The following is a 15,508-nucleotide window of genomic DNA, read 5'->3' on the forward strand; positions in this document are numbered from 1 at the left end:
GGTGCTATTTCAAGTAATGCATATAATTTTTTCTATTACAGCTGGGTTACATTGCCAAAAAAATCGAAACCAAAGATAGTTATCCCACCAGTGTGTAAAGAACCAGTAAATCCATGGCAGAAATTACCACCTATATCTCCTACAACCCCTGTACTTACTGATTCTAGCTTTATAAATATTGTTAAAGATGAAAAACATAAGGAAATTGCCTCAGAAAAAATCAGGAAGAAACCTTTTAAATTAGTTCAGGTAATGTTCACCACTTCGATGGCTCAGTGAGTTTGCTTGCTAAGGTGTATGGAATTCGATTCTCACTTAAATGAGGATATTATCTTTCGCTTTTTCAAACCAGTTTCCCCTGTCAGCAATATGGGAGCCTTACATACAAATTTGTGAAGTTGTTCAGATGTGACAATAAACCAAGCACTCTTACAAAGTAACTATTTTTTTGAAAGCATTTATTAGTGTGATATTTCATTCCATGAATACAAAAAGCTGGTTTACATTATGACGTGCAAATTATCTATATTTTTCTTTTAATAGATTGAAGAAAGAGCACTACAAGAATTGCTAGAACATTATAAAATCAACAATAACTATGATGAATATTTAACAGTGGAACGTGTTCCTAGACAAACAGCATCACCGTTATGGATAAAGGAGAAACCAAAACCTAAATCGACTATATGGTGACATCTTAAAATGATTTTATATCATTTTTCATGTGAAATGCATTTTGATCATGTGCAATGTTAAATGAAGATGAATCATTCATTGATTAACAGAATAAAGATTATATTTTATTTTTTGGCATTATATTAGCAATATTTTCAGCCTTTTAAATATTTGAGACATGTACTCACTTTCTGTATTTAAACACTATCATATGAATTTTACCACTGTACTTGGTGAAACCAGAGACCTATTTAACATAATTTTAACTGAAGCATACATGTACTTCGCGTTTTCATTTCTAGTATATATTGATATTATTGGTATCAGGATTGTTACAAATCATCCTGTTGTTTAATTTATATAAAGATAATTGTTTATGGTGCTAGTTGAAATAAACTTTATTTTCTTATAACTGGTGTTGTTTTTATTATTACATTGCAGTTATAACTCATATATTTAAGTCTATATTATACAATTTGAAACAGTTAGATTTAATTTCAACAACAAAGTAATGTCTAAACATACTGATACATTCTAGATGCAGCCAGCTTGGTGAGACTTGAATCGATTTGATAAGAAACGGTTCATTTGTGTTTATTACAGGCTTGATCAAATATGTTCTATCAAACATATTATAATTAAAACAAAGTTTGCAATTGCTCGTAATTTTTAATTTTTTCACTCATATGTAGTTTGTTTCACTCTACAATGCAAACAATTGTGCATTTTGAAGTAACAAAGAGATATATTCACATAGTACTTAGTGACTAACTTGTTTACTCAATTCTTTTACATGCAACAAAAACAAATTACTAAGATAAGCATAAACTAATTTTATAGTACTTTCATTTTTAACAATATTAACATCAATACAAGTGAACATTTATTTTACCCTGTGCCTGTGGAATCGTAAACTTGATAATTTTGAACAATCTGAACTTTATTACTAACAAATAAATAAATAAAAAAACTATATTAAAATATGTTTATCACAGCTATTAAAAAGGTTACACAACCACAATGTCATTACCTTATACTCATTGTTGATCATACAGCTAGGCACCTGTCAACAAATCACTCATTATTCAAAGGGATTTCAGGTTCTATATATTCAACCTTAACAAATGGAATTGTTAACAAAAGATTTTGACTTTAATTTCTTCTTCCTTATCTAAAATCTTAAAAACACATCATGTCAAAACAGAGAACCTTTATAAAAAGTATGAATGTAAATATAGCATTCTATTTATTTTCTGAATAACAACATTCTTTCAGAACAGGTTTTACCAGTTAAAGTAGCATATTCTATCACTTCTAATTCATCTTTACATCTTGGATTGAGAAATTTATATACTTCATAAGGCATGGCTTCACCATTTTTAAGAACTAGAACTTTGTTGACATCTATCTTACTATTTTCATCTTCTAGAAGTAAATAAACACTAGTTTTCATTTTAGCACATGAAATAAATTCTGTTTCCTAATTAAATTAATAATTCAACTGATTAGAAGTTATATATTAAACTACTACTTTAAATAAATGACAATAGACATTATTTACTTGATCTCTCTGTGTTTTAGTAATCATAGTGTAATAGTTGTCTGCATAAAATTGTAAAACCACTGCTGTGACTTGTTAAAGATTGTTGATATTTTACTGACCTTCATTAGAATCATTTAGTCTACTATATTTATTTTTATCTAATTTTGGCCGACATATTTCTATCGGCACCCATTGAAAAGTTTCTGGACAAACTAAGAGGGATGGGTAATATTGACCCTGCAAAGAGAAATAATTTCTTGCAAATGTCAAACAATATTCCTTGATATTACTACAATATTCTATAATATATACTACAATATTCTATAATATATACTACAATGTTCTATAATATATACTACAATATTCTATAATATATACTACAATATTCTATAATATATACTACAATATTCTATAATATATACTACAATATTCTATAATATATACTACAATGTTCTATAATATATACTACAATGTTCTATAATATATACTACAATATTCTATAATATATACTACAATATTCTATAATATATACTACAATATTTTATAATATATACTACAATATTCTATAATATATACTACAATGTTTTATAATATATACTACAATATTCCATAATATATACTACAATATTCCATAATATATACACAACAATATATACTACAATATTCCATAATATATACTACAATATTCTATAATATATACTACAATATTCATAATATATACTACAAAATTCCATAATAATTATATTCTATAATATATACTACAATACTCTATAATATATACTACAATATTCCATAATATATACTACAATGTTCTATAATATATACTACAATATTCTATAATATATACTACAATGTTTCATAATATATACTACAAAATTCCATAATAATTATATACTCCAAAATTTCTTATCAACTCAGGCAAATTGCCTTTTGGTAAAAGTATGATATGAACTGGAATTGATTGATATATACTTAACAAATTATGTGCTTTTAGTACAACCTTCATAGGACTGGATGCAGTTTTAAACAGACGGTTTATATTCTAAATCATAGTTTACGATGTATAGAACTAGTGACTTACTTTGTATCTCATTTTTGGACAGGAATGTATATAGAATCCCATGTAGTAATATTTTAAATTATTATTGTATTTATTAAGTTCACGTACAAAAGCTATTTCTCTGAAAAAAATATATGAATTTCATTTTATTATTTACATAAGTCAATGCTCTAAAAGAGGTAAAAAAAATCGTAAATAAAATAATTTTTTGATTCCATACTTTGTCAGTCTTGCTGCAAAGTAATTATGTGACAAGACGTACCTTAAAGCAGTATAAGTACCAAGTGATAAGAAATGATATTCAGGATCATAATATAAATATACTGATGATACACTGGAGGTTAGGATATCTATTACACCAACAGCTATCAATTTACCATCTAATATATAATGTTGATGAAATGATCCATAACCCATTGGTAAGTTTTCATTCACATGCTAAAAAATACAAACAAACTTTATTAATAGGCAGAATAATGGCATGTATACATTTGCTTTAGCATTTAATAAAATGTAAATAAGTTAGCTGTATTACTTAACAGTCTGTCTGATTAAACAATAACAGTTTAATTGCTTGAGAATCTTAAGCCAATTGGTACTGTAATTAAAGTTTATCAGAAAATTCATTAAGAAAAAAACTTTATCATTTTATCCACAAAAATATACTGAAGCTAAAAGGAAAGTAATAAAACATTATATTAAAATGTACCTGTAATGGAGAATCAACTAAGAATCCAGTAAAGCTCTGTACGGTACAATCACTTTCCTTATCATTGTGAATAGACATCTGATATTTTCTAAATACTGAATGAGAATCTTTGAAACTTGAGAGAAATCCGTCTGATTTAGGTCGAGATTGATATAGCTTAATCTAAAAAAAAAAAACAATACCTGTAATGGTGAATCACATAAAAATCGTTTATATTGTTTAGGATTAGGTTTTTCTGGTGGGTCTTTATGAACATCCATTTGATATGTATGATAAACTTTATGAGATTCAGTGAATGTTTTGACAAATTCTTCACTTTGAGGTGTGGACTGAACAAGCCTGATCTGAAATAGAAAATCAATACATGCACTTGATTCACATAGAGATTGAAATGATATGAATTATTACTTGTAGAATCAAGGTATTACCCATACCATTTCCACTGATGAAATTTAGAATAAATAAAACATACAATTATTACCTCTAATTTATGAGCAGGATTTTCAACAGTGTCAGGTTCATTCAAAAATTCCTCTAAGGTTTTTTCTTTACTTTTATCTGATTTTATCTGCACAAATACAAAATAGTTCAAGGTTAAGGTTAAGTTACTATTGTCATTCATATGTTCATCATATTTGTCAACTTTCTTATAAAAGGGGATACACATTTCCAGTTGACATAACTTTATTTTAAATCCTTTTCTTCATAAGTTCAAATAAACTATGGCTTTCATCAGCCATGGTATCAACTGCTTATTACAATGACATTTAAAGTATTTTTCATTTGATTATTTGATAAGCTAATATTGTAAAACTTTTCAAAATTGCAATGTCCAATATTGCTTTGGCAACTTACTTTTGATGAATCACCAGTACTATGTAGTTTTTCAGCTTTCTTTTCTAATCTGATTTGTTTAGCTTTCTTACATGATGGTAAATTAGGATCAGCTCCTTTTCCTATTAAATATAAAACAGTAGGCTTATACTAATCTTACAGAATATATCCCATAATAGAAGCTTGAAATCTATATGATATTAATGCAATAATTAGGCCTAATATAGTTAAACCATACAATTCAAATGAGCTGAAAATTAGGTTGAGATTAAACTGTAGAAAAGAATATGAATTGATTTTCTACATAAACGACAATAAACTTAAAATATTACAGCCTACCTGGTCTAGGTGTAGTTTTACATTTATCACAGTTAGTTTCGGGTTCAGATTTTTCCAAATTTTTGACTTTCTGAGTTGATGGACTACCTTTACTCAGCTCTTCTACAGGTTGACTGCTTTCACCATGAGATACCTGATCTGGTAATGTTATATCACTTGGTGTATATTTTCCTGTTCTAAACTCCATATTGTCAACACCATCTTTACTATCTGAGGTTATACTGTCATCTCTCTCTTCTTTTTTATGTTCTCCATAAATCAAATATTTATTGACACGTTTTATCAACTTTTTGTGAGATTTGTTGAGTCGAAAATCAAGTGCAGCACATTTGATTGTATAGTGTGGACAACAAGTTATATTCATCGTTGGTTTATAACAATACTTTCCACTCCTTAAAAAATCAAATTACGCCAAATATCAATTGTGACAAAATAAATCTGCATTATTTGATAAATACCTAAGACAATCAATTACATTACATTAGTTTTGCAAAAGTAATCAATTACATTACATGATTACTTTCAATGAATCACAAACCCATATATAATACATTTATATCTTTATATTAGGGGAAAACCTAGAAAATGCCCAACCGATTTCAGATGGCCCGAGATGAATTTTGAGCTTAATTTGAGATTCATTTTCACTTTAGAAGGGGAGGGGGCCATGACCCAATGGCCGTAACCTAAGTACGCTATTCCTAATCAGATAAACAAGTCTACAATAGAAATTTATAGCAATTTTTTCAAGTATTGTCAGTTACTCAAATTTGTATTGCATTTTATCAATCACTCATTGTTGTCATTCAATGCACAATGTTCATGCATGAAGAATTTTCCAACAATGCTTAAGTCTTTCTACTAGTGCAGGAGGCTGGCACAATTGTATATTTTGAAGCCATTGCTTCCAAGAAGACTGGAAATTGACTACTTTACAAGCAAGTTGTACATGGTGATGTCTCTGAATAGAAAATTTAGAATATCATCGTTGTCTCGTAAGTAGTGGAGAACAGCCTTTTAAATCTATTGCTAGGACTGGTTAGACCAGATATATAGAAAGAAGATTACTGTAAAAGTTAAGTTAATTTAACCTATCAAGACCCTTTGTTTCAGTTAACCCCAATGAACCAATTAAACTAAAATACTATTACAACAAATTACAAATTGTATGACATTAATTGTTTTAACAGAATGCAAGTACAACTTAACTATTAGTGATCTAAGAGTCAAATTTCAATGTTCACTATGACCATCATGACCTACATGTAAAAAAAAAAAATTTCATTAGCTGGTCTGACAGTTTGTTAGCAAAGTAAAAGGATGGTTAAGTTTTCATCACATTTTGGTAGATTAATAAAACCAATTTGATTTAAATATCAAATTCGAAATTATCCCAAGGAGATGAATATCATATTTGATTTTGTTCTATTCTTTATCCTTTTAAACTAAAAAAAAAAAAAAATGTTTATGTTATACATTATGAACAGAGGGATTCGAAGTATAAACATATTTAGTTTTTTATAGGCTTATAACACATAACTTTGTCAAATGATTTCTTTCATAAACAGGTTCAGATTTAGTTACTAATTTTAGAACATCAACAATTTAGCTTCTTTACATTTTTCTAACAAGATGATGGGTGTTAGGTAATTCTACAATCAAGTCAATACTGAGCTGTTCTGGAATGTTTACCCCTAGTTATAGTTAGGTACTAATAACTAATAAAACTATAAAACTGGTCAGACTCAAGCCAACCCACCAGGCATGGTGGTAGGACTGATGACCATTAAATTCAATGCAAAAATAATGAAAAGTAATCTAAAAGTAATTGTTAGGAATCATGATTTCAGCCTCTTTGTGTAGGTAATCAATTACAATTACATTACTTGTAATTGAAAAAATCTTTGATTACAGATTACATGAAATTTTGTAATCGATTACAGCTGATAACAATTACAGATTACAATTACCCTAGGTCTGTCCACATGTAAACCTAATACCAGTATTTTTATGACATCATCAATGTCAAAATAATTCATCATCTCTTAAGGGCACCTGAGAGAGTGATCTCTGTGAAAAGAGTTCAATCTCAAATATGTTATTCACTATTTTCGATCATTTAGCTAAAATTCACCTGGAACATAGGGTTTCAAAATTTAGCTTCTGTATCCCTCTCAAAAGTAGAATTTAGTACTTTCATGCATTTATCGTTTTAGAATTGACTCATCATTTGGATGGCAGCATATCGGTAGACTATTCCATTTGTCGACAACTCTTTGTTCACATGAGTAGCCTAATATTTATGAAAAAAAATGATGTGTGGTACATACCGTCTCCAACCTCTATCTATCAAGTCTTGATAATCCTGCACAGTCATTGTATGTGCCCACATGCCTGAAAATAAATTGCATCAACTTTAAACATCATACTCTACTAGAACTGCATAAAAATTACAATAAAAAAAATATACTTCAAAATAGAAAGTTCTGTATAAGCTTAAGCCTTCAAATCTGTGTCTTCAGAATTTTAAGCATTTGAATATCAAAATGAGGACTCTTCATTTCTGCCATACCGATTACCATGTCAACGAGTTGACTGAACACCGCCATACTGAGGGTTAGGGGCACAATTATTGTTTATACATGTGCATTGTAGTATTTTTGAAAAAAAGGGGGTTTTAAACTTGAAAATCAAATTGAAGACCCAAAGTAACCTAATTTCGTTCAAACCTATTTTTTGTGCAACTCTGGAAAATGTTTACATGTTCGACCTCGCGTGACCTCCGCATTTGCTTGTTTTCATAATCATGGGGTTATTGGTACAATGTCAGCTTGCAGAATGAATCCAGTAGTTTCAAGCAAAGTAAAATGTATTAATTCCAAGTGTCGTCGGCTAGAATAAGCTTATATTTCAATGAACAAAGTCACGTGATTAACTAGCGGTTTACATGTCAGCAGAAAAATTTCATGGAACACAATAAAGGCCATATACTTATGTTGTTTCAATGACTTTTAACGATAAACCAATCATACGTCATTTTACTTATCTTATTTTGTCAGTCAATATTTATTATTTAAATCATTTATCTTTGAAGGAATTATTATTAGTTATAATGAATTGATATTAAAGATAAATACAAAGAGAAGTTGATTATACCATTGGGTATCCATACAACATGTTTTTCTCGACTTATGTATAGGTCAAACATTGTACACAAAATAGGTGACGCATTTTGCCGTCGATGTCGAGTTGGTTATTCATGAAATGTGGGTCAAAGTTAGAGATTCATAAAGAAAATCGACACAAACCAATTTTAATAATTTTATAGAATATCTGACGAAACATCTAAGAGATGGAAAGAAAATTTCGGTTTTTCAAATATTCGGTGTTGAATCCTTATATGCACGAAAATAGGCTATTCAACAAAACATAATAAAAAAAAAAGAACAGTCGCCATTTTACTATTATTGTCGATTGTTTAAACTGATGGTGAATGTGTCCCTTTAAATTTTAGAGTAAGAAATATTTCCTCATTCAATTCATATTCGTGCAATTTCTCAATTTGCAATCCTGTTCCTGGTCACCGACAGTGACACTAGACTAGTGTGGTGTGACATTTCATTCGAAAAGAAGTCTATACTATTAAAAAATAATTTACAATCTGAGTAAAAGAAAGAGAAGAAAAATCTCTTAAATTCTCACCATGTGAACAATTGGTATCTGGAGAACCACAATAACCACAACGGTGGCTTTCACGACCAGAAAAATATTCAACTATACTCCTTTCGGCGGCCATTATGTCAACAAGTAAACAAGTTAGCCTATACTGGGTTATATACGTTAATGTTGAGGACACGTTATAGTTTAGATGGGAAATCACATTAGAAGACTACAGCGTTAAAAACGAAGGTGGCCCAAACTTTAGACTATTCACACATAAAAAATATCCACAAGTTTAGTTAGAGTGTTTAGCTTTATCTTACAAAGACGATATTCGATATTGATCTATTTTCAAACTCTCTTTAGCTTATATCATGCCAAGTAATTTCTAAAGGGTCATAAAATTATAAAATTTTTCATAGATTGTAGTTATATTTATACGGAATGTTTCTGTGAATAGGTTCAACTACTGATACGATTATCCAGTACAAAAATAAATCCATCTGATACAGATGATAGAACTGATTACGCAAGGCCATGCTTACAGACCAAAATAAATTCCTATGCAGAAATATTATATGAAAAAAAAAATCAGAAACACCCATATTACTATTTTGCCACTTTTAGACTAGAATAAATATTAAGATAAATGAATATTCTTTAGATTCTACATTTTTGATTGACGTGTTTAATATTTTGACGTCTATTTCATGATAATACAGTGGTGTAACCTATTTTCGTGGATATAAGGATTCAACACCGAATTTCGTCAAAGTTAAAAAAACTAAATTTTTTTTTTTTTATGTCTTAGATGTTTCCTCAGATATTCTACAAAATAATTAAAATTGGTTTGTTTCGATTTTCTTTATGAATTCTTTACTTTGACCCATATTTCATGAGCAACCAACTCGGCAACAGCGGCAGAATGCGTCACCTATTTTCGTGTACAATGTTTGAACTATAAATAAGTCTAGAAAAACACGTTGTATGGATACCGGGTGGTATAATTAACTTCTCTTAGTATTTATCTTTAATATCAATTCATTATACCTAGTGACAATTCCTTCAAAGAACCACGATTTAAAAAAAAAATAGTGACTGACAAAATAAGATACGTAGCGTAATCGGTTTCCACGAAATTAGGTTACTCGACTGTATAGCCTTTATTATTATTTGTTTCCTTTTTAATTTAACCAATTTTCTGGCATTAACAATCAGCCAAAACCGTTTCCTCTCTATAGATTATTAAAGGTGCAGAAAAGTAGGACGTAAAGCTCCCTCCATTTCATTTCATCGTTCTCTTTTAGGTGTTGTTAATTTCATAAAATGCTGTTTTTAAAACACTTTGACCACTGTTCGATCAGTTTGAAGTCAAAGTAGGGGAGAATTCTTTAGACAATTGCCCGTCTTCCAATTTTCACTAAGATTGCCTGATAAATGAACAATAAACGTTTCCATTGCTTCACTTGATTTGTTGAAGTAAAATTACATCTATAATATCCAGTTATTTATTGAAAATTTACGTTCGCGGACACCTGTTTTTCGGAAAGGAATTGCAAAAAAGCGTTTCTAATGAACATAAAAAAAACATTATAATGCATGTAACGCTATAGCCTTCACAGCTAATAATGTCAGTCTCTAGAGAAATTAAAGTTTTAAAAACGGGTGACAAATAAAAAATGAGGGTGTCGAATAATTGTTTACCACCCGGGTGGCGAATATCCTCGGCCATGTGTTGTTGAGACATGATTTTTGTCCCTTGAGGGAATCATGATAATTTTCTGTCGCTTTCGGTGATTGGCTGAATCGCGCGGATGAGTCAAAAAGATCAATTTCTTATTGTCTGCTGGCTACCATCTGCGGACTTGATCTTAGTTATTGTCTGCAAACCATTGTCTGCCTAGTTGATCTCGACTTAGGCTAAACTTGTGTAATCGCGAAAAAGAATAAGTCAAGATTCTGCGAAGATCTACATTCCTGGTGATTGCCTGATAAATGAATAATTAATGTTTTCCATTGCTTCTCTTGATTTGTTGAAGTAATATTAGAGTCAGGGCTACCTCATACAATTGGAGTATTACATCTATATCCAGTTATATATTGAAAATTTACGTTTGAAGGAATCACCAATATTTTCCTTGTGCCGCTTCGTTGATTGGCTGAATCGCGAGGTTGAGTCAAAAAGTCAATTTCCTTTTTGTCTGCTGACTATCGTCTGTGGACTTGATCTTAGTTATTGTCTGCAAACCCTATTGTCTGCCCAGCTGATCTCGACTAAAAATGGCCTCTCTCTGGAAAAGTGTCCTGAGGAACAATTATGGAAATAAGGGGCTATTATCTATTCTCAAGATAAATGCACCGGTGCAAGTTACTTGTTCTAGAAATGTGTCATTCACATACCAGCCAGAGACTGCCCTGTCAACCCACGGTAAACTAAATCAACCCTACTCCATCTCTTACCTACGATACACTATGTCTGCACTGACACTGTGTAGACTAGACTTATAGAGTTCATATTGTGAACTTACTGTGCATTGAAATTGATCAGGCATAGAGCAACACATCCACACTGTAGTCCATGAATGTCAATACCTAGTTATGTTTATTTATCGCTAACTTCGGATTGATCGGCTAGTAGTGTTGGGTGTGAAAATTATCAAATTCCTACCGCATTTTTATACTTCCACATGAATATGGAAGGTGTACTGATTCTCAAATCTTAGTGAAATTGTTTATGATCAATCAAGGATGAAACCTTTCAAAAAGTTGATATGAGTTTTTGCCCTTGTTTTTGAAAATACATTCAAATTTGAGCTCCTATACACTCCAAAAGGTAAAATTGTTGCAGACTCCATACTATCTTCTTGAAGGCCATCAGCGATTTAATTTGGCTGCTACAAGAGGTTATGAACTTTCACACCATTTGACTTCCGATAAGGACTGACATGGTCTCCCTAATCATGTTCTGTAATTATATACCATACAATAACCATCAACAAACCACTGTGATTTCGGAGTCAAAGTTTGGCAATCAGTTTAAGTTTCCTATCAACTATGAAAATCACATAAAAACTGGACTATGGATTCCATTAATAAGCTGTCAATAGCAGCTGTCATAATTCAAACACTTTTTAACTAATACATATGTACACTTATTTACTTTTTCTTTTTGGACTTTTCTTGGATAATCATCTGCTTAAAAAAAAAAGCTAACTGACTTTGCAGGTTTTATTTTCAGGGGAGACTGTACGCATGAACTTTTTTCAATCCATAACAAGTGCTTTAGATATTGTCTTAGAAAAAGATCCTACTTCAGGTTTGTGTTTATTTATCGAAAATACAGAGTAGATGTTGAAACTGATTACTGCATTTTAATTAGTCATGCTGAGATTTAGGAATTTATTTTTAACTACAACATAGTCATGTCTTTGTGATTAGGCCCACTTTACATTTATATTTTACCCAAGTTCATAAGAGGGTATCTTAACTTATTAGGTAAACTGCTTTAATACAAAGTTTTATGTTATAAATTTAGAATTGTTGTTTTGTTACTAATCTTCCTATTTGCATGTTTTCTTTGAATTTCTAGTGATTTTTGGAGAAGATGTTGCATTTGGTGGGGTGTTTAGATGCACTGTAGGATTGAAAGACAAATATGGTAAATTATAATTTTTTAAATTTAGAAGCTCATCACATCACATCTTATGCTGTAAGATCATGCTTGTATCATCTGTGGTGGTCACTAGTCACATGCTTTGTAAAAAGGTAGAATAAAAGTAATCTAGGACACAAAGAGAGAATAAGATTGAAAATGGTAACTTCTGATAGATGTTGTTATTATTATGTAATTTATGAATTAGGTAAAGAAAGAGTGTTTAATAGTCCTCTAAGTGAACAGGGAATTGTATCATTTGGTATTGGTATTGCTGCTGCAGGAGCTACAGCTATTGCTGAAATACAGTTTGCTGATTACATCTTTCCAGCATTTGATCAGGTATGTACTGCTATTGTAAAATTGTATTTGTTCCATTCATTGAATTTGTTTGTCTTCTTGACAGTCTTGTCTTATTGCCCATTTCTCTGTCATGGCATATTCATTCCTTTCAGATCCTTCCCAATTTATAGTATTATATTTCAATGGGATTTGTTATCTTTCAGATTCATAATGAAGCAGCTTATTTTCGATACAGGAGTGGTAATCAATTTGATTGTGGTGGTTTAACTATAAGAGCACCATCAGGAGCTGTAGGTCATGGTGCTATTTACCATTCGCAATCACCAGAAGCTTATTTTGCTCACATTCCTGGAATTAAGGTAGATGATAAAATTTACATTGTAAGGAAAATTATTGATGTTGTGATATATTAGCATTCTCCTTTGGAAAGGCGAAAATTTAGTGGTTGAAATTAACTCAATTTTTTTTATGAATTCCATGTATTACTTTTTCAAATAAGCTATCTTAGCTTGGTTCTCTCAAAACATTTTGGATGATTTGCAACATACATTCCAGAAGAGAGAGCATTCTCTGCTTGTCTATTATGGTCTGTATCGAATGAATTTGGTAAAATATTACCCTCAGAAATATCCAGATAAATCATGTAAAATGTCATTAATTTTATCTTTCAGGTTGTTGTACCAAGAGGACCAATTCAAGCTAAAGGTTTATTATTAAGTTGTATTAGAGATAAGAACCCCTGTATATTTTTTGAACCAAAGATATTATATAGATCAGCTGTAGAAGATGTACCATTTGGTGATTATATGATTCCACTATCAGAGGCTGAAGTTCTAAGTGAAGGTATCCTCTATGTATTCCTTCATACAATTTGACCATCAATTTTGTCAATTAAACATTTACATGCCAAAAATGAGAGAGACAACATCTGCATATTAAAGGAGCATATGCGCCATTTTGGGGGGCGAGAGGGTGATTTGATTGTTGAATATATGTAAATAGTCTTCAGAAGTACTACAACATTTAAACATTCAAACGCAGATAATACTGATTATGGTATTTATTTTTCAATTAGGTACTGATGTAACATTGGTTGGCTGGGGAACTCAGGTACATGTGTTAAGAGATGTAGCATTAATGGCACAAGAGAAGTTGAATGTATCTTGTGAATTGATTGATCTGAGAACTATTTTACCCTGGGATGTAGATACTATAGCTAAGGTTTGTTTCTATTTAACTGTTCAAGACACTAGTCAATGTATGTGTCACCGATATTATCAAATACAAATAAAAGGGTTTCCAAACAAAAGCGAAAAAGGGTGAAATTTGGTATTTGCGGGAAAAGAAAGTGGTCTTGACATTGTAAAACCAATCTTTTTTCTTGTGATTTCTGCATTAGTCAATGTTTTGAATAAAACACAGATAAAAAATGTTTAACATTGTTGCAATTGATTTTGTTTTCCAGTCTGTTGTCAAAACAGGTAAATTGTTAATAGCTCATGAAGCCCCATTAACTGGTGGATTTGCTGCAGAAATAGCATCAACTATTCAGGTAGTGAATCTATATTTTTTTAAGCAATTAATTGCATTGAGTTCTGATATAGATCTATAAAACATTAAAACATGTTTTTTTTTTTTTTAAACTTCCATAAATTGTATTGTTGGATTTTATGTTTATGTCTGAAAACTGCTACTGATTGTTAAAACTGAGCTATATTAGCTGGTAAAGGAAAAATTTAGACAACTATATCTCTTAAAATATTTTCTGTTTTTATATTACAGTCAGAATGTTTCTTAAATTTGGAGGCACCAATACAGAGAGTTTGTGGTTATGATACACCGTTTCCTCATGTGTTTGAACCATTCTATATGCCAGATAAATGGCGATGTTTTGAAGCTGTAAAGAAATTAGTTGGATATTAAACCAAAATATATTATAGTGCAGTGACATTGATATAGACTATAGGTACACTCTATCACTCTAGTCTTTAGTTAATGAAATAGACAGTTATGCACGGTTGTGGAAGACACCATTTTTTCAAATTTTTCATAATGATGATGAAACATCCATATAGTTACACAGGTAAGGTGTTAAACAGTTGTTTTTGAGATTTTTCTTACATTTGTGTTCTTTTTGTGTTAATATAAATCCTATGTTTTGTTCAATATAGAATATATATAGAAAGTGATTATTTATGAAATATTTGTTCCATTTTATATTACTAATATGTTTTGTTTTTTTGAATGTTTTGTTGTTAGATTTTGATCACGAATATAAAGTTTTGAAAACCAGATCTGTGTATAATCAGCTTTAGCTTTCGTCCCCTTTTAATTCTTTATCTAGTTATCAGTATCTTTAAAAATTGAATTTGAATTTTAAATTTTTACATTAATCGCAATGTGAAGTGTGTCAAATTCTTTTTGTACATTTTTTATCATTACTCAAATTCTCTATTATACACATAGATATATATATATATAAATATCAATATTTGTTACTAGTTTTAATGGAAATAAACAGAGTATTTTTTATAGTAAAGGGACTATGTTTTTACCTTTGTTTCAAATTTTATAATCCTGTAGCAGAAGTTTGAATAGCCATAAAGTATGATTCGTCCTAATTTACCAATGGCTGCCTTGAAAAATTTTATTTTCTCAAAACTTGAAGGTCTGTTTTCAGCATAATGAAGTGTTCTCCCCTTAACTAGAAGTGTTTCTGATAAAGCTACAATG

At 30.2% G+C, this 15,508-nt stretch overlaps 2 protein-coding genes across 2 annotated transcripts; one reads left to right on the top strand and one right to left on the bottom strand.

Moving 5' to 3' along the window:
• Positions 1 to 1,921: 1,921 nt before the first annotated feature.
• LOTGIDRAFT_119331 (hypothetical protein) lies at positions 1,922 to 8,956 on the bottom strand (the record flags this gene model as incomplete). Its single annotated transcript, XM_009057696.1, has 11 exons — positions 1,922 to 2,100; positions 2,338 to 2,455; positions 3,300 to 3,399; positions 3,541 to 3,716; positions 3,988 to 4,118; positions 4,187 to 4,331; positions 4,469 to 4,519; positions 4,747 to 4,971; positions 5,267 to 5,552; positions 7,491 to 7,554; positions 8,863 to 8,956. 11 exons carry the CDS (start codon positions 8,954 to 8,956, stop codon positions 1,922 to 1,924), a joined length of 1,569 nt encoding a protein of 522 aa, XP_009055944.1.
• Positions 8,957 to 12,072: 3,116 nt separating this feature from the next.
• On the top strand, positions 12,073 to 14,698 carry LOTGIDRAFT_178544 (hypothetical protein; the record flags this gene model as incomplete). Its single annotated transcript, XM_009057697.1, has 8 exons — positions 12,073 to 12,136; positions 12,410 to 12,478; positions 12,681 to 12,814; positions 12,979 to 13,134; positions 13,447 to 13,618; positions 13,851 to 13,996; positions 14,241 to 14,327; positions 14,558 to 14,698. 8 exons carry the CDS (start codon positions 12,073 to 12,075, stop codon positions 14,696 to 14,698), a joined length of 969 nt encoding a protein of 322 aa, XP_009055945.1.
• Positions 14,699 to 15,508: the final 810 nt, after the last annotated feature.

Source organism: Lottia gigantea (assembly GCF_000327385.1).
Source record: "Lottia gigantea unplaced genomic scaffold LOTGIsca_31, whole genome shotgun sequence".
Classification (NCBI taxonomy): Eukaryota; Metazoa; Mollusca; class Gastropoda; family Lottiidae; genus Lottia; species Lottia gigantea.